The 15,430-nt window shown below is 42.2% G+C and overlaps 1 protein-coding gene across 1 annotated transcript; it reads right to left on the reverse strand.

The window, feature by feature from the left end:
* Positions 1-2,869: 2,869 nt before the first annotated feature.
* Positions 2,870-15,210, reverse strand: nomo (nodal modulator). The gene is made up of 31 exons (XM_034031016.3): positions 14,941-15,210; positions 13,824-13,913; positions 13,603-13,648; positions 13,366-13,466; positions 12,899-13,005; positions 12,719-12,791; positions 12,476-12,628; positions 12,129-12,266; positions 11,333-11,422; positions 11,088-11,193; positions 10,716-10,866; positions 10,235-10,412; positions 9,911-10,052; positions 9,641-9,772; positions 9,303-9,439; positions 8,964-9,051; positions 8,802-8,865; positions 8,478-8,573; positions 8,158-8,367; positions 7,957-8,039; positions 7,664-7,823; positions 7,295-7,421; positions 6,896-7,009; positions 6,596-6,723; positions 6,155-6,296; positions 5,993-6,076; positions 5,253-5,363; positions 5,022-5,123; positions 4,580-4,699; positions 4,351-4,443; positions 2,870-4,161 (listed from the first exon to the last, which is right to left on the reverse strand). Exons 1-31 carry the CDS (start codon positions 15,067-15,069, stop codon positions 4,030-4,032), a joined length of 3,627 nt encoding a protein of 1,208 aa, XP_033886907.3. The 5' UTR covers positions 15,070-15,210; the 3' UTR covers positions 2,870-4,029.
* Between the last annotated feature and the right edge of the window lie 220 nt (positions 15,211-15,430).

Below are 15,430 nucleotides of genomic sequence, written 5' to 3' on the forward strand. Positions count from 1 at the left end.
ATAAAAAAAAAAAAAAAAACGGTGTCAGATTAGCTTGATGAATCCACAGCGTTACATTACACAACCTGTCACCTATTGTAATTCAATACACCTTAAAAGTGTATCATATCCTGAATACTGCCAAATACATATTTGTTTGGCCTTAACACTTAGAATTGGGCTCCAGTCATCAAGGACTGGACCAAATGGTTGCTTGAAGATATACTTTAGATTGACTTGATTTCTATCTTCAGGATTTGACCTTGATCCTGAACACCTGAGTGTACACCGAACGTGTCCTACAGATTTGATAAAGGTTTTGGAAAGGTTGTTAAACACTTCTTGGAATTCCACTATACTCTCTGCAACCCCAGTGTTACATAGCATATCTAATCAGTACAGGTTCAGCTAAGTTTACCAGCAGTAGTACTACTTATATAGAGCAACACCACCACTAGTGTCTTCCTCGTATCCTTCAATCAGTTTGCATTGTCCACAACAGCCCAGGCAGTAGGACTCCTCCAGGGAACAGTGTTAGCTTACTCTGCCTTCTCAACCTGCCAGCCAGTTTCACGGACACAGAAAATCTTTTAATACCTAAAGGCAACAGAGATTTAAGCATTGCTGAATTACACTGCAGCAAACTTTATAGCATGTACAGTATGTTCGCTACAAACCAGCTACCTACACAGCCTTGGCACAGCAACAAGAGCAATGCAGTATCATACTGGCTCATACTTGTGTTGAATAAGTGCTGCAAAGACACAGCCAGATTGGGAAACCATAGAAACTACAATATCTTGTAGATTTTGATGTGCTATATAACTCATATAGTAATTTTACTGTACAGCAGTTGATCCTTACAGAATTACTGAAATGTAGTTTATTTTTAAAAGCTACTTTACTTAAATCATATAAAGGTCTCATGTAGCTATCATTTACTTTGGAAATTATTGCAAAGATATGATTTTTTAATTTTAACATCTTTATCTAGACAGGCACGTACAGCTGTCAGGTCACAGTCTATAACAGCAACACTCTCTCTCCCCACTCGTTATGTAGCAGGAGATACAATTACTGATTCAGATCAAGTTTCTCGCCTCTAAAATCCATCTTATTATTGTCAAATTGCTTATCTGCTTTAACTCTTACAGCAAAATCATAGCAGTGGAACAAACAGATAAGTATTAAAAAGTGGGAAGAAAAAGAAACAGTTAATAAAAAAGGGTAAAAACCTGACTGCATTGTATACTTTGCATCTGTGGGTCTCAATTTATTTAAAAACTAATAAAACAAATTCAAATGTTTTGAGATTTTTTTGTCTAATCACATCTTCTAGAAAAAAAACTGAACATCCAACAAAGCCTACGAAAAAGACAAAACGTTACATGGATCGAAACAACAACTATCAAATAAATAATAAAAATAAAACATCTGGAAGAGGGAATTGGCCCCCTATGAAGATGTAGGAGTCGAACTAGACAGGCAGTATTTATGTTACGCGTGCTTGGGGATCGTTTGTTGGAGGAGAGTGTCAACACTGCCTCCTGTAAACAGAGCTGTGGTGGTGTTGTCGGATGCATGATGCAACCAACACATCTATAGCTGCTATACAGACACCCCTGTGTCTTTAAAAGGTGTCAGAATCCTCACGCTCTTTATCCCTGGAGGATGAATTCAACATTTACACCTTAAAACACACCATCTTCTTTTGAAATGTAATAATTAGTCCCCCAATTCCAACCAAGTTTCCAAAAGAATAAAGAGAGCGAAAAAAACTGTTCTTATGGAGAAAGATGACTGCTGCAATACTGTGCTTGAAAAATAACCCGTTACTGCAATGAATGCTGGTTATTTTTTTTTAGTAAAGAGCCTCCTAATGGTTTCATGGAAAACATTGTTTTGTTTTGAACACACACAAGCATTTACAAACAATGCACCATATGAATAAACCTTTGGGAACATTTTTTCTGCCATTGGCTGGAACACTTGCATTCATGGCATGACTTGCAGACAACCACCAAGTTCACATGTTCATCTAGACTGTATGTGTTCCCGTCCACCATGACAGGTCTACTTTAAACCTGAAACAAAAACATAAAACACACATGCTTTGCAAAACTGTATTTTTTTATGATGTGCATTTTAGAAGCACCTTGTACGTACATTTTTAGCTGGTCCAAAGACACACAGGTTTATTTAAGTTAGGACTAATCAGATATGAACATGGAAAACAATGACATTAATTCATGTTCAGATTCACAAGTGGCAACACCTTTGAAAGAGTTGGACAGCCCATTGTGGAAGGTGCGACTTTTAAACATGTTGCTGGGGGGGATTCTAAAGCATTCAGTTCAGTTTTCCACATTATTATTTATTTCTTAGCAGACGTCCTTATCCAGGGTGACTTACAGTCGTAAACAAAAAAATACATTTCAAGAATCACAGTACAGGTATTGTCTAATCACATTCCAATGCATTGTCAACATTTAAGCACTGTGTTGAAATTACATCTGAATATTTAACTGATTCAGCACTGTATTATGATTCTGATACCACAAAACCCCTTCTTTAGAAGTACTAAAATGAGTGACTCAAGCAGTAACATGGAAGAAACAGCCTTTTCCAAACCATCCTGAAAACAACTTGTTTTCAGCAGAACACTGCCACCTAAAGGGAGTTTTGAGAAAGGTCAGTTGCTTACTCCATGGTTGGTTCAGTTGCATTGCTACAGCTCCCTATTGTGCAGCTGAACTAAAATAGGTCTCATTTAGAATATGCCACTTTCCTTAAGTGGTACACCAAGAGCAGAGTAATATTCACAATGCATAATGTTTCAAACTTAAAAAGTAACATTTTCTAAAAAATTAAAAGATCAAGCAACACCAGCTGAAAACCCAGGTCATTTTTATTGAGTTCAATATTTCAAAATTATTCATTCTTTCCAACAATCTCCACTCCCCAAAAATGTGTTTTATACCAGTAAATCCTCAATGATCCCCTAGATAAAAAAAAAAAATTAAAAAAAAAAAAAACACCCCTTCACAATAAATATTCAATGATCAATTTCCTTTACTGAAAAAGCAGGCTGAATGACAGGATATCAAATAAAGATATGATCATTAAAAATCCAAAACAAACTGAAATTGAAGAAATGTAGTAACCACAGTGGATAACAGGAAGTGATTATCCACTGAGTTTTATTGAAACAGTTTTCCTGCAAGTCGGGACTTTTGAAACCATAAATAATACATTTCATAACAAAAGCAGTAATGGCCCATCAAATTATTTTATTGTATTTATTTTTATTTTATTTTTTAAAATCAAGACTACTTCTCCAGTCCCATCAAGTCCTAGGAATACAAAGGTTTTAATGCCCCACATAGAACCCTTTTTGAAAGGGCTTTCACAGTCTTTGACTTCAAACGAGATTATTCACCTCTATACTCACAAATACACGCACACACTATGGAGCAGTGGGCTAAATCACTAGCCTCTCATACATTAGTATAAATTAATTATGTCACTAAACTCGGCACAACTGGCTACCTGGTTTGAAATGGTAGCAATGATGTGTGCAAGACATCAATGATGGAAACCTCTGTGCCTGACTATTTAGGAACACTAAATAAAAATAATAAAATATATAGTCCAAAATACAGAACACAGGGTTGCAGTGCACAGGATCACCAATGCTGTGTGCACTGCAGCACTGTTAAATTATATGGATGGCAATACCCAATACCCATATTTTGGTCTATACACAAAAATTACAATTAGCATGCACTGGAACACATTGAATACAGTAAAATGAATTCACCTCACTGTGAGGTTTTGAGCAAGGTCAACAAGAGAGATCAGAGGAACATTCAGTGTCAAACAGTCTCCAACACTACCGATCTCAACACAGGAATTCTCACTGTCAAAATGGTGATATGTCCCAATAGTGATATGTCCCAATACAATGGAAAGGCAGAGGCTCCAGGCTCTGCCAAGTCTAGGCTGGGGAGGGGGGTGGGGGTGGGTGTGTCTCTGCTCCAAGCCCCCTTCTCATGTGCGCCTGGTTTTCGATCTCTTGGCCTGGCGTTTGGCATCCTCAAGGGCAGAGCTGTCTCCTCCTGCCTGACCGAGCCCTCGCACCCCCTGAGCACGGCTCGCTAGCTGGACCAACACTGGGATCACCTGAAACAAATAAAAAACCACACTGCTGAGATGCAAAGATCACATCGCATCTGGGAACAAACTAAATGTTAAAATGCCACAGTATCACCCATCGAAATGGTAATATTGTATTCACAACAGTAACATGTCTACAAGAATGGTCATAGGTGACATGGATAATATAAGAAGTACTGTAGGAGACTGAAGTACCTTCTCATGGTTGTAGGCAGCCAGCAGGAGCAGCAGGGTGAGGGGCAGTGCAATGTAGGAGCCCTGGGCCACATCCTGGTCAGGCAGTTTACGCTGGGGGAAACACACAAAACACATGTGTTAAAACAAATTGTCAAACTTACATTTGGATAACACAACAGAGCTATCCTTGCAAAATAATCCAACCCCCCCTTGAGTCAATCGGAGGGAAGGTCACTGGACTGCTCACCGTGGGGTTGAAGGTCAGCGTGACATGCTTGTGGTAACCAGAGGAGCTGAAGGAGACCTGAGGCAGAGAGAAATCATACTGCGAACGAGAGAGTGTGGAGTCCAGCATCATCACATAGTTCTGCAGAGAACAGTGAGAGAGAGGGTCAAACAGAGGCGGTTTAGTGTGCCTTAAAGTCACTTGGCAACTTCACATCAAGTGGTTTCTTGCAACCAAGAAGCTACATTTATGGTACATTGTTTGTCAATATAAACTACATTGAGCAATCTGTTTCCTAGTCTATTGTAAGCCACCCATTGCAGTGGAAACCTGGAGGGTCATTTTCTTCTAAACATTGGTGGAGGAGTCTCCGCTGTACCCAGTTATTGACACGTGAAAAAAAATAATAATGAAAAACAAAAAGTGCATGAGCGCAGAGTGCTGGGTGTGTATTGTACTGTACCTCTCCGTCACGTAGCAGTGGCGGAAAGTGGAAGAACAGAGACTGTCCCAAAGACACAGTCTGAACAGGATTATCCAGATTGTCAGTTTTGTAAAGCTTCACCTGTTAGGAGAACAATAAGATATACATGATGAGTTATTCTTCAGCATTCTGTTTCAGTTGTTGTCTTGCAAATTAAATAGAAACTTAAGAGCATCGATCTTCACTGACCTCGAGTTAGCAATCACTTACCCAGAGCGTGGGGAGGAAATCAGGAGAGGTGATCACATTGCCACTCAGATCAAATTGGTTGATCTGTCGGAAGGCAATGATGTTCACACCCTCAATGTCGCTGTTGCCAACCTGCAAAAATGTACAGCTGTCAGCTTAAAGGCAAACTATACAACCCACCCCATATACAGAATGTTAGTTAAAAATATGAACATCCTATTACGTACAAGTCTACACGGAAACTGTATTGACTACAGATTTTTGACTACAGACTACAATCAAATAAAGTGTGGTATACACCATAGCAGACATATCCTTCAACTGGTCATAGTATGCAACTCAAGCACCTTTAGAATATCTGAAGTGACAGGCAGTTTTCAACTAACAGGTTCAGAGAAGGGTGTGAATAATTAAACAGTCTTTTGAATCTGACTGAGTTCATACAGAGTACACACAATACCACATAGGCATTTTTTAAACTGTATTTGAACTCAATTTCACAGTCAAAATGGCTGCATACATTGTTGAATATCATCAGTCGCTTTAATTATTGCCTCATTAACATTCTATTGACAATCACTGTTGACAGTGTCAAACAAGTGATAATAGGCTTGTGATCCACGTGTTTGAGCTCAAATGCAGTCTTTGAAATGTGGGTCGTTCTGAATTTATTATAGCAGGTGGTGGGTGGAAGTACCTAATGTTTTTCATGAGCTTTAAAAGGTACTTGGCTCTGGTATAGAAGTGGTTTTGGCACTTACCTCGATGGCTCGGTGCTGAGGCAGTGCTCTCTCGATGTGGTCGTTGCCCTCGGCTCGCAGCTGGATCAGATACTTGCATCCCGGCTGTAGAAACAATTTATTAAGTTAGAGGTCTACGTTGCATCTCAGATTGCGACCCGTGCAGATGTCCTGTGTACTCACCAGCAAGCCACGCAAGCGGAACTTGCCCTCCTCATCCGTGACCGTGTCTTCAGCATACAAGCTGCAGTCGCCCTGCCCCACCGCCTCCACAGACACACCCTGCTCAGCATCACCGCTCAGAGACGACACTGTGCCGTAACAGCTGGAGGAGAAACAGAGGCAGAAAAGTGTTGGAGCACGGATTTTAATATGAATTGATGATTACTCCTGTGGAACACACAAAAGGAGATTCCAGTTCAGTCCCTCCATACAATGTTTGACTTGGTGTACAAAAGTACAATATAAACCTTTCGGTTCTGGGGTTATGTATTAAAAACAACTGGATGTGCATGTTTCAGGCAGGTTCCAGCAAACCAAACTTTGTTGTACTACTGTAAAGTGTTACTAACTCAGAAATACAAAACAGACCATGTCTTTGCTTGCCTCAGGACTCCTGCTCACCTGTATGCAGTCTTGTACCCGGTGATGGCTATGTTCAAAGTCTGCCCCTCCTCCACCTCGATCGACTGGGAAGCAGGTTCGAATCGGTACTCCTTCATCATAGGCTTGAAGTAATACTGGCCGGGGCTCTGTGCACACAAAGTACAAGGACAGCTCAGGTCCCCATGACATTTAAACACCGCAGCACATTAATATATCTCTAACAGGTAGTTTTAACTTGTTAAGCATGACCTTGGATAGGCTTTGGTCTCAATGGTCCCTCTCTTACTGGAGATTACAATTCAGTGCATGTCTGCGTACCAGGTTGTTGAAGGCGAGGACTCCGCTGTCCTGGGTTAGCAGATTGGAGCGGAACTGCCCTCCACTCAGAGACAGCAGAACTCCCGAGAGAGGCTGGCTGTCCTCGGACTTGATCTGGGTGGGGGTAAACAAAGCAAACATTATCCACCATGAAAATAGAACATTGCTATTTCCAATTGGACAATTCTTTATGTTTTTGACCACTTTAATCTCTATAGAGGCAGAGTCTGTATGTTGATAAAGATTTGCATGTGAGCATACTTAAAACAATAAGCTGTGTATAACTTTAAAACAGTCAATTCAGACTAGTGAATGTGTCTTTAGCAGAACGGATATTGGATTACACTAATCTTTGTTGTGATGCCTCTTTCCCATTGAGGTTGGGGTGCAGCTCTTTACCTCAAAGGCGACACCTGCCAGTGCAAAGGCCTTAAAGCCCCCCTGTGTGCCCTCGACCGGGCTGAGCACGAAGCCCTCCTTGCTGGCAGTGATGCTGTACTCGAGGTCCCGATGGAGGGGGCCCACACTGTGGAAAAACCAGCATGCAGCATTAGCTTGGAGAACTACCGATAGGGAAAGCAGCAATTACGCTATAACTAAATACAGGGAAATATCCTGCATATGCTGTTTGTTTATATTTTATTTTGCATCTCAAGAGCATTGCTTGCAGAAGCATGAAGGTTTGAAAAGATCTGAAACTACCAAAGAATTCTCGATTACTACAATCTGAACAACACTGTGGTGCACTGCATCTTTAAAACCTGTTACCTGTAGGATCCCCCCTCGTTGGTGGCGACAGTAATTAGCGGCGTGACTGCCCCCTTCTCAGAGATGGTGATTTCCACTCCCTCTAGCGCTGGGTGGATCTGACCCTCCAGGAAGAGACCTGCCTTCCCCTCCACCTCCACCAGCTGACCTGGGCAGCTCTCTGGAAGGGCATCACACACACAGGAAATAAGTACAATAAGGTACAATAATACAATACAGGAGTCATCTCAATAAAATATGAACTAGCACTCGAGGGACAATATAACTGGGGAATGGTGGACATTATTCTTCACCTCCAGTGATGGTGGCCTCGACCTCAGGAGGGTAAAACAGCAGCTCTTTGGATGAAGGGGTTACAGTGATCTTCTCACCAGCCCTGAGAAACAAATACAAGGAAAAGGACTGTCAGTATTTTTTTTTCTTTATATTCTACCAGTAATTGTTCATATGAATCAATTAAAACACAGGCACACAGACAATGGCAACCTCAGTACCTAGCCCAGTAGGAGAACTCGTAGCTGAAGGGCCCGTGCAGATCCTCAGCTCTCTCCTGGATGGGGGGGCTCTCCTTGCCCTCCCCCTCCCCTCTCCGCTCCCGCTCCTGTCTGCGCAGCTCAATCTCCTGCAGCTGCTGCTCCTGACGCTGCTCCTGGAGGGACTTGAGAGGGCCGAGCACTAGGGCTGGCTCACTCTCGATGGAGGACCTGAGACAGAGACAGAAACTGAATCACTACAAACACACGCAAAGGGCTACCTAGTTTGTGAACCAATGTGACAGAGGACTGTATGGATTCCAGCTCCAGTTGCCACTCACTTGATGGTAACAGTGACGTCCATTAACTTATCTGTGGTGATGACCCCAGTCACATGGTGCCGAATGGCGGTCAGAGTCAGGATACTCGGAGCAGACCTGAGGAAACGCACACAATTAGAGAATAGTAAAGTGCAATTACAATTTGTAATGGTTAAAAACTACTGGAGAACTTTTTTTTTTTTTTTTTTTTAATTTCACAGTTTTAGCTGTGTGATTCAGTACTTGGTCATTATAAATCCTGTGCGCACACACAGAAACTCACTATTATTACTATAATCTTAACCCATGGTTTGGTAATGTTACTGGAAGCAGGAGGATTCTTACGTGTCATAAGTGTAGAAGTCCTGCTCAAACTGATGACATGAGCGTGGAGTGACCTTGTACACACCTGAGAGGAAGCAGAGTGGGGACAGGTTAGTGATGTCAGCACAGACAGAAATACCTCTGCAATAGTACATTAGGAAGCAGGGATGACTGCGGCAGTACCTGGCTTGGACAGGCAGAAGCGATTGACTCCCTTGGACAGGTTGTAAACCCCCACATTCTCAGGACCGCTGCCATCCTGGTAAAACTCCTGAAACAGATAAACGGGGAACCCAGTCAGAGTAAGAAGAGACAGCAGCACCAATTACACTCAAAGTGCAATAGTGACACTCACATTGCTAACCAACAGTTTACTTGGGATACACCATTCAACTGATGCTATGACAAAGCCCCCAATCACACAAGATGACCTCTGCTACTGTTGCTGCCTATCAAGTTACAGAATATATTTATTTCTGTGGCATACCCAGGAACTGGTCAAAGTAGTTTGCATATACTGACCAGTGTGATGGCATGGGACAGCGAGCAACGCAGCATGTATCCAGTCTGCTTAAACTCCACCCCCAGCACGTCCTCCTCTAACACCTCCACCTCCACAGACTTGTGTTTCCAACACCACTCCTCGTGTCCGATACTCACTGGGGGAAAAAAAAAAAAAAAAAAAAATACAGACTGAGAAAATCCTTCCCAATCCCCTCCCTTATAAAAATTGTTTTACCTGGAATAAGCTAATTTTTACTTGCTGTCGACTCGATCAAGTACACAAACAACTAACCCTAAGCAGGTGTTTATAAAAAAAAATTAAATAAAAACACTTGGACATCTAATCCGGACCGTACCTTTGTATTTGCCGGGTAGGACACTGTCGAAGGAGAACGGGATGGAGTCCCTTTTCCCAGAGAGCTGAGCGCTGCGCTTTTCACCCTGGCGGCTCACAGGCTGCAAGGTCACTGTGAGGTCACCGCAGACAGCTGCGAAAAAGGGTCAGTTATTACACAGATCAGCCTAGAGAACATTTCATTTGGACAAGCATGGTCTACAAGCAGTAATGTTCCAGTGATATATTAAACTAGAATGGCTGTTCTTAACAGTTCTGGAGGCTGGCTTACCCAGGCACGAGATCTTTCCAGAGACAGAAGCCATGAACTGAGTGAAGCGGAGATCCTCCAGGGGCCTGTCGACCAGAGACACAGCCAGGGACTTGGGAAGAAGAGCCAGACCTGCCTTCACCTCTGACTCAGGCAAAGACACCTAAAGAGATAGAAAAAAGAAGGAGGGTTAGAGAAGGGCACATAATTAAAAGGGAGAATGAGTCTGTTAAGGGCTAGTATTGAGAATGAGCTGAAATGCCAAGATTTCTTGCATTGTGATACATAGAAACATATAATGGCAAACATTGAATGAAAGAGCAAAAGTGTGTGCTCTCTGGTTACCTGGATGTTGTACTCTCCCGGCTTGGCCTGGAAGCAGAACGCCCCCTGGTGGTCAGACTCAACGGTGCGGGAGGATGTCTTCTCCTTGTCCTGGGAGGTAAGTGTCACTCTGTAGCGGCCCTGCTGCTTAATCCCCTCGGCCAGGAGCGAGATCAAGATCTGGCCACACACACTGAACCTGCAGGGAGAGAGGGAGGTCAGGACTGAGTACAAAATATACTGATCTTTCCTTTTCAAACATGCTTCACCTCGCAGTGATAAAATAATAACTGTGGCTTCCCTTCAATGATGCTTTGCCTTGCAAGTACAAATCCCTTTGCTGTAACTTCACTAGTGCCCCACCTGATAATATACCCATGTTTTTACTTGTTACATTCTAAATTAACCATTTAAAATTTAACTGGCAACACCAAGTTTCCAGTAGAATTATTGTTCCTGGTAGCTCCTATACCCCAGTTTAATCCCACTCTTAGTATCTCACCCTGCAGTGATGATGTCAGGGAGCTGGGGTGTGTTTGGAGCGATTTTGACAGTGATCGGCTCAAAGAACATACTCTCCTTGTTGGTTCGGATGGTGTAGGTCCCTGTAGTCATATTCTCCAAGCGGAAAGAACCATCGCCCTTCGTCAGTACTGGAGGGCAGGGAAAGACAGGTAGCTTTGTCAACAAATCGCTTCTATACACATTCTTACAAATGTCATCAATAGAGTGAAATGCATTCACGCACACAGGGGTGAAATACTGTCAGTAAAAATACTGCAATCTGACATTAAGGGGACTGTAATGAAGGTACTTTGTCTTTACTGCTCATATTTATCATGTACTGCAATATTGGGGTCAGCAACCTGCTCACCTTTTATTTGGTCATTGAGGGTCACAGTGGCATCGGGTACACCCTCTCCTCCTGGGCTGTTCAAAACCCTGCCAGTCACAGAGAATCCCATCACACGAAAAACGGGCTGCAATTTAAAAGAACAACATATTTGCGGATGTACATTACATGGTACAGATCCATTCAACCTCCTAATTTGGTATGACACGGTAGTCAACTCAACTCTAGAAACCTCTGTAGTTCAGAACATAACATTTAGCACTCACCTCTAGTTTTAAACTGTTGTGCTCTACTTTGAAGTCCATCCGTGATGGAGCAACATCAAAGGTAATTCTCTCTCCTCTATAGAAAGGTACCTATAAAATAATTTAGATCCGTTTATAAAGCATGTCTCAATCATCATTTTGCAGCACTTGACAATATCAGAATCACACCATCACACTGTAAATTGCTATCTTGCACATCCAAGAATTTCTCTACTCTCCCAAGAAACCATTCAGTTATTTCTCTTGGTGTGAATATCTGAATGTATCAAATCAATCTCCAAAGTTTGAATGAATTGCTTTGATGACATTGCCCTTTCAACTTGAAGGTCATGAAGGACTATTCACTAGGGGTGAAACAATTAATCGTGCATCGATTATTCATCATCTGTCCATAAATTTCCAGAGCTTCGATTACATATTGGTGAATCGATGCATCAAATTAGAACCCAGTTTGAAGTCTCCTGTTGCCGGTTTTCATTAAAACAGCGAGTGCATGAGAATGCGCTTCTTTTAAAAAAAATCTTTCTGTTAAGAAAAATGAACGTTAGTTCTTTATTTTGAAAAATATAACGTCAATGCATCGATAATCGAATACAAAATTAGGGTGCCAATTGCACCACTACTATTCAGGCTGTAATTTTGAGTCACCCGGTGTAGATGATGGCAGGAATTGAAGTTGTGCTCAGTCTGGTTAGCTTATTAAGCACACCTGGTTTAGGGCTGTTGTAAAACAGCAAAATGTAGAGTCTAGCAGAACCCTGAGACAGACAACCAGAGTGCCCAATGCTGTACTCACCACAGTGTACTCTCCACTGGGGAGGGTTGAGAAAGTGAAGGTGCCATCCTCTCTGGACAGCACACTGCAGAGGTAGGACAGTGAGTCTTCTTCAGACTCATAGCCTTCCACCGAGGCCAGGCTGCAGCCAGAGATATCCTGGGAATGAGCAGCACAGCCAGTTATACTCATCATAGCAGAAATCAACCACAATGTTATACACTCATACTACAAAAAGTTATAATTCTTACATCATGGAAATTAATTCATGTAAGCAAGCAAGCTAAAGACGTTTTAAAAAAAAAGAACAATACGATGGCTCAGCTGATATCCTGCAGAATCTGAGCCAGTCATCCTTGTGTTCTCACCTCTTTCTTGACGGTGGAGGAGAACAGCAGGAAGGTGACCTCCTTCATGGGCTCCCCATCACTGCGCACGGCTCCAGAGACATCATACCCCCCTACCACCAGGGGTGCTGTGGCCTGGGCATTGGTGTTAGAAACACGTACAGAGGTGGTACCCTGCAGGAGAGAACCAGGGAGAGGGTTATACACCCAGAATCAGTTGCATGCACTTTCCCCACTAGGGGGCAGAGGTCTGCAATCTCTTACCTGCTGCAGGGTCCATGTGGGGTGAGATGCAAAGATATCATAGTTACCAGGCAGCACCTTCAAGAATGTGTATCTGTTGGAGAAATAGTGTTACTGTATGCTTTCAAAACCCTATTTTTATTAAGTTGTTATTTAAGTCCATGTAACTGTGCTAGGTGAGTTGCTGGCTGGACCACTCACTTGCCCCCTGGCTGTGTCTGGATGGTTTGCAGGTCAGCATCATCTCCAGACTTCCTCAAGGACACCTGAACCCCACCAGGCCCAGACTCCTGACCCTTGCTCAGCACCTGAGGGTTACAATGGAAAAACACTCCATATTCACAAGGCATTCTCTAACCAAAAGAAGGAAATACACATTTTGGCTGTGGATGGCAGTACTCTGTCAACAAATATCCAGCTACACAGGACAGGGCATGCAATACCATTTGTTGGTAAATGCATAGTTCTTTTAGTTAATAAGTTACTGTGTGTGATACCACATCACCATGATTTAACTATTGACCTTCAAAAGCTTGAATGACATTGAAGGTCATACAGGTAATATTTACTAATATTTTCAATTCTAAATTATTATCGCTAATATTTTTGAACATAATGGTTCAAATGTTATGTTCCCTTACTGTATTTTGTACCACACTACAACTTACTGTTCCAGAGACAGAGAAGCCAGTGAAGACAAAGTTGATGTCCTCTCCTTTGGTGCAGATATCAGTCACCCCATCCACATGGAGAGCAACACTGGTAGGCTCTGCAGTCAGTGAGTGTCAGAGAGAGAGAGAGAGAGAGGTAGAACATTGGTTGAAATGTATTGAGGATATAAGACAATCAGGGGTAAACTTGAATATCACCTTGCAGAACATACAAATCTCAGTGCATTAACTTACCGAAACTCCATCCAAGTGGAGGCTCAATCTTCAAAACAAAATCGCCCTGAAAACGAAAGCGAGAGAATTACCGTTTGAGAAAGTGGAACTAGAAAAACGAATGCCAGGGACAGCGGAAATCGTTACACAGTACCGCTTTCTACCTGTTGCCATGTTCCTCGAATCCCCCTCTCACTCCAGTCTTATATAAAAAGTGCACTGCTCTCCTTGTGTTAGCTCACCTTGTCATAGAGTGGTATCATGAAGTACCCGTTAATGGGGGCACAGTCTGTCTGGTACTTCAGTGATCCCTGCTTAGTGTACAGCTTTATCTGAAATAGAGACAAAACAAACAATGAAGCTAAATGTACAGCAATAAACTGTGTGCAGGGAAGTAGCTGAGAGAAAAGGAGTGTGATGCCATCTCTCAGTATAAATATTAATAATAATAATAATAATAATAATAATAATAATAATAATAATATATAGGTTGCTGACCTCCCCATTTTTACTGGACTTGGGCACTTCAACAATAACTTCTAACACTGACAAAACTTTAAACTAGTTTCTTTTTAGCTTTATCATACCCAGCATGCTTGTATTCTTCCAGCATTGAGATACCCAGATACAAGCACGTTTGAATAAATCTTAAGATCCTTAGCAACTAGGTCATTCTGGAAATGCTGTCAAACTTTGCTTTATTTACCCTGAAACCTAGTCAATCTGTGAAAAGGGACTGCTTTGGAAAAAGCAGTAAGTTTATTGCTTAATTCATGTGTCATACAGGAACTGGACTAAGAATTCAGCTAATAGCTACATTAGACAACAGACCTAGTTAATACAAATTGTGTTACAGCAGCTTATAAAGTGAAATAGATATAATAGCATTGGCAATGATAATCCATTGACTTTTAGATTTAGCCAGTTCCCAGCCCCCAATGTAATCCTATTACTTTAAACTCCCGTCAGCACTCACGGGGTGATCACCTGCCTCCTGTTCAGGCTGTAGTAAAACCACAACAATAATTTCACACTCTCCTGTTAGTGTAATTTATATATTTATATTTTAAAAGTAATCGAATGACATTTGGTGACAGTACAGTACCGAGTCATTTTGCATGACTGGCTACCTGGTGGTTATTGAAAACTGAACCAGGTTTGAGAGACTATAGTTTGACAGACTGCACTATGAATGAGTAGTTAACTCACAGTCTGCACTCCCCCCGTTTTAAAACGTTTTGTTCTCTTATTTTTATAATGAAAATAAACAATGTGGCCTTTTCTCATTCAAGCAGGGGCAGACATTGGTAGTCAGTGAGCGATGACTCGCTCTTGTTGGCCCGCTGCGGGTACACTCACCTCGATTAGGGAATAATTAATCTCCAGGTCCGACTTCACGAATCCCCCGCAGCCAACGACGATATCCTCGCCTTTAATAAGAGCTAACTCTGCGCTCAGAAACACCAAAAACACCCACACCATCACCATCTTTACCGGTCTGTCTGTACTTATCTGTGCTGAATTTGCTTTCTGTGCTGCCTGTGTAGCCACTACCAACCTCCGAGCTGTGTCTTCTATCACTCGCTGCTGTGCAAGTCCGAGGCTGCCGGTTCCGCTCCTAGACAATGCCTTTCCGGGGCAGAAAGAGTGTGCGTGGTCTCTGTGTGATATAGCGACATCTAAAGGGCTGGAGTCGGCACTACATGCCTGACGACTTAACCGACACAAACCAAGGCAATTGCCATTGCAAGTGAGAAATTAACTAAATATCAGATTGCATACGATGACATTGTGTTCTGTTAGTTCACTGTGACAGTTGTTAATCTTTATGATGCGTGTGTAAAGAAAT

The sequence above is a fragment of the Acipenser ruthenus genome, chromosome 13 (genome assembly GCF_902713425.1).
Source record: "Acipenser ruthenus chromosome 13, fAciRut3.2 maternal haplotype, whole genome shotgun sequence".
In the NCBI taxonomy this organism is placed as follows: domain Eukaryota; kingdom Metazoa; phylum Chordata; class Actinopteri; order Acipenseriformes; family Acipenseridae; genus Acipenser; species Acipenser ruthenus.